The 2,414-nt window shown below is 35.9% G+C and overlaps 1 protein-coding gene across 1 annotated transcript in view; it reads right to left on the bottom strand.

Moving 5' to 3' along the window:
• The window catches only part of ESR1 (estrogen receptor 1), a 222,861-nt gene that overhangs the window by 212,951 nt on the left and 7,496 nt on the right, over positions 1-2,414 (bottom strand). The window contains exon 4 of the mRNA XM_023532162.1: positions 1,067-1,144. Coding sequence (XP_023387930.1) covers positions 1,067-1,144 — 78 coding nt within the window. The remainder of the gene's footprint in view (positions 1-1,066; positions 1,145-2,414) is intronic.

The following is a 2,414-nucleotide window of genomic DNA, read 5'->3' as shown; positions in this document are numbered from 1 at the left end:
GAAGGAAAAATCTGGGAATACACAGATGGAGTGACTAAAACAGAAAAGAAAAAAGGAAGCTTAGTAGGGGGAAAGAGGCCAAAAAGAGTTTGAAGGGGGGGAAAAAATTGAAAATAAAGCAAAGAAACAAAAAATATAAGAACGGATGATTTTTTTAAAATCATAAGAGGAAGTATGTCCATGCAAAAAAATTACTATTTCTAACACTATTTAGTTGCAGGAAACTAAAAGAGGCTTCTCTTTTACTTTCAGAGTCTTAGAAGAAATCCCAAGCCTTTATGTCAGAAGAGTGAGTTGAGTTGCCAAGAAAACTGCCCAGGAAGTCATATCTGGCACACACACACACGTCGGCTGCTGGGGCCCTACGCGCCACTGTTTAGGAACAGGCAGAATGAGGCGAGCTGGAGGATGCAGGCTGGGATGCAACCAGGGAGCAGGCGGCCCTTGGACCAGACAGCTCTGCCGCTTTCAAGCTACAGGTGAGAATCTTAACATTAAACAGCAGAGGCCCCTCACTCCTCTTAGGGTTGACTGAATTTGAGGAACTTTCAAAAAGAAGAAACTATAAGAGTTTATTGAGGCCTGCTCTATAGATATCTAGTCCTGGACATTTCTTAATTAACTTATTAACTTTAATTAGTTATTAACTTTTATTGAACTTTATGTGAACTATAGTTTTCTCAAAAGTAATTCACAGGAGCTCCAGAAAGTAGAAAATTACAAGACAAAGCAGCCTACTATCTCATTAAAAGCGACACATTTGATTAAAATAGAAGATGATATGTAAGTGAAGAAAGGACACAATTTATTCCTTTAAAAAGTTCAGAGGAAAAACAAAACAAAAAAAATCCAGGCTTGCTTGGATTTTTTTTTCAATTTTCTGTGTAGCAATTATCGTGACTTATTAGATTTATAGTCTTAAATCGTTAATAATATTATTGAAATTTTTGACTTTTTCCTTAGCTTATAGCTTCACAAAAATTAGCAAAGTACATTAAAAGGATTTGATTTCTGTCCAGGATAAACTTCTCCAATTACATAATAGGCACCCAGAATTAGGAACTACCCCAACTGACACCAGCACTTCATTGCCGCCACAGTCATCATCCCCATCATCATTATCATCATCGTCGTCATCATCATCCTCGCCACCACCACCATTGTCACGGATTCCACCGTCACATCACCGTTTCATTTGTAAGTGTCAGTCACACCCTTTCTTATTTGGCCTAGCTTCTTGAAATTATTCCTTTATTACATAAAATTTTGTCAGTTGGGACAAAAATAGTTGTCTTTCCATATTTCATATTTTTAAGAGGGTCGAAACATATCATCGAAACCGTTGTCGATTAGTGCGAAACTTCTCCCATAATTCCTACTAATATTCTCCAAGGTACAGAACTCAGCAATTGTGGTTTCTTCCCTCACAAGATTGAGAATATCATCAAGGTGCTTCCCTTCACCTCCCGCCTGCTTAAGTCCTCAGACTTCAGAGGACAGTATGAGGGTACGTTTTAGGGATGGAGTAGCAGACAGCTCAGACACACTTTTTTTTTTTTTTTAAATCACATCATCCATCAATTCACTGGCAGAGTTTAACATATAAAATAAAACTACTCGCTAACTTTGATGGAATGTCTCCTCTCTGTGAAATCCTTTACACTTTCACTTTGATTGCTTTGTATTCAAGAAGGGGATTTAGGGGTTTTATACAGTATCATTCTCTGGCGTATGCATCTTGGTTCTGCATACTTGTGGCCAATCTGTGTTTTCCTTTCTTCAATAAGCAAACTGAGACTTGGAATTCAATTAAATGACTTGTTCGCCTCTATCCATTCAACGTATCCCGGGCGAAAGAATATGTTTAGCATACTGCTCCTCTCTCCTGTGTTCTCCTAAAGTGGCATTAAAAATAATACTGAAGTCACAGGGTGGTGTTAGACGTATTATTTTTGTGCTGAGTACGCATTTTAGGAAACGTATAATTAAAATTCATATATTTCCTTGTGTAAAACTATTTCACATAATCAGGGTATTGACTTTTTAAAAATCTATCTATAAGATAAATATTTTTTACCATAAAACATGCTGCAAACAAATATTGCAGATGGTGATAAAGATTTTATTTAAATTTGACCTCCAAAAAAAAATAATTTCACATTATCATCAATCTGTATTTGTAATGAAAGTCCTGATCACTTAAATCTATTCCTCCCTATAGTTTTTTAGCTTACAAAATCACCAGAACAAATATTAACGTGTGAATAAAATGATAAAATAGTGAATGCACGCATAGTTTACATACCACTTTCATATATACTATCTGACTTGACAAAATTACTGTCTCATCATTAACAGAAAGTTCAACATCTTTTATGGTTTTTTCTGATACCTATTGCACCTGCCTTTATCTA

This window comes from Pteropus vampyrus, unplaced genomic scaffold (assembly GCF_000151845.1).
Source record: "Pteropus vampyrus isolate Shadow unplaced genomic scaffold, Pvam_2.0 Scaffold78, whole genome shotgun sequence".
Lineage (NCBI taxonomy): Eukaryota > Metazoa > Chordata > Mammalia > Chiroptera > Pteropodidae > Pteropus > Pteropus vampyrus.
Note: the sequence above shows the minus strand (reverse complement) of the source record. Positions and strands in the feature narration are given on the sequence as shown.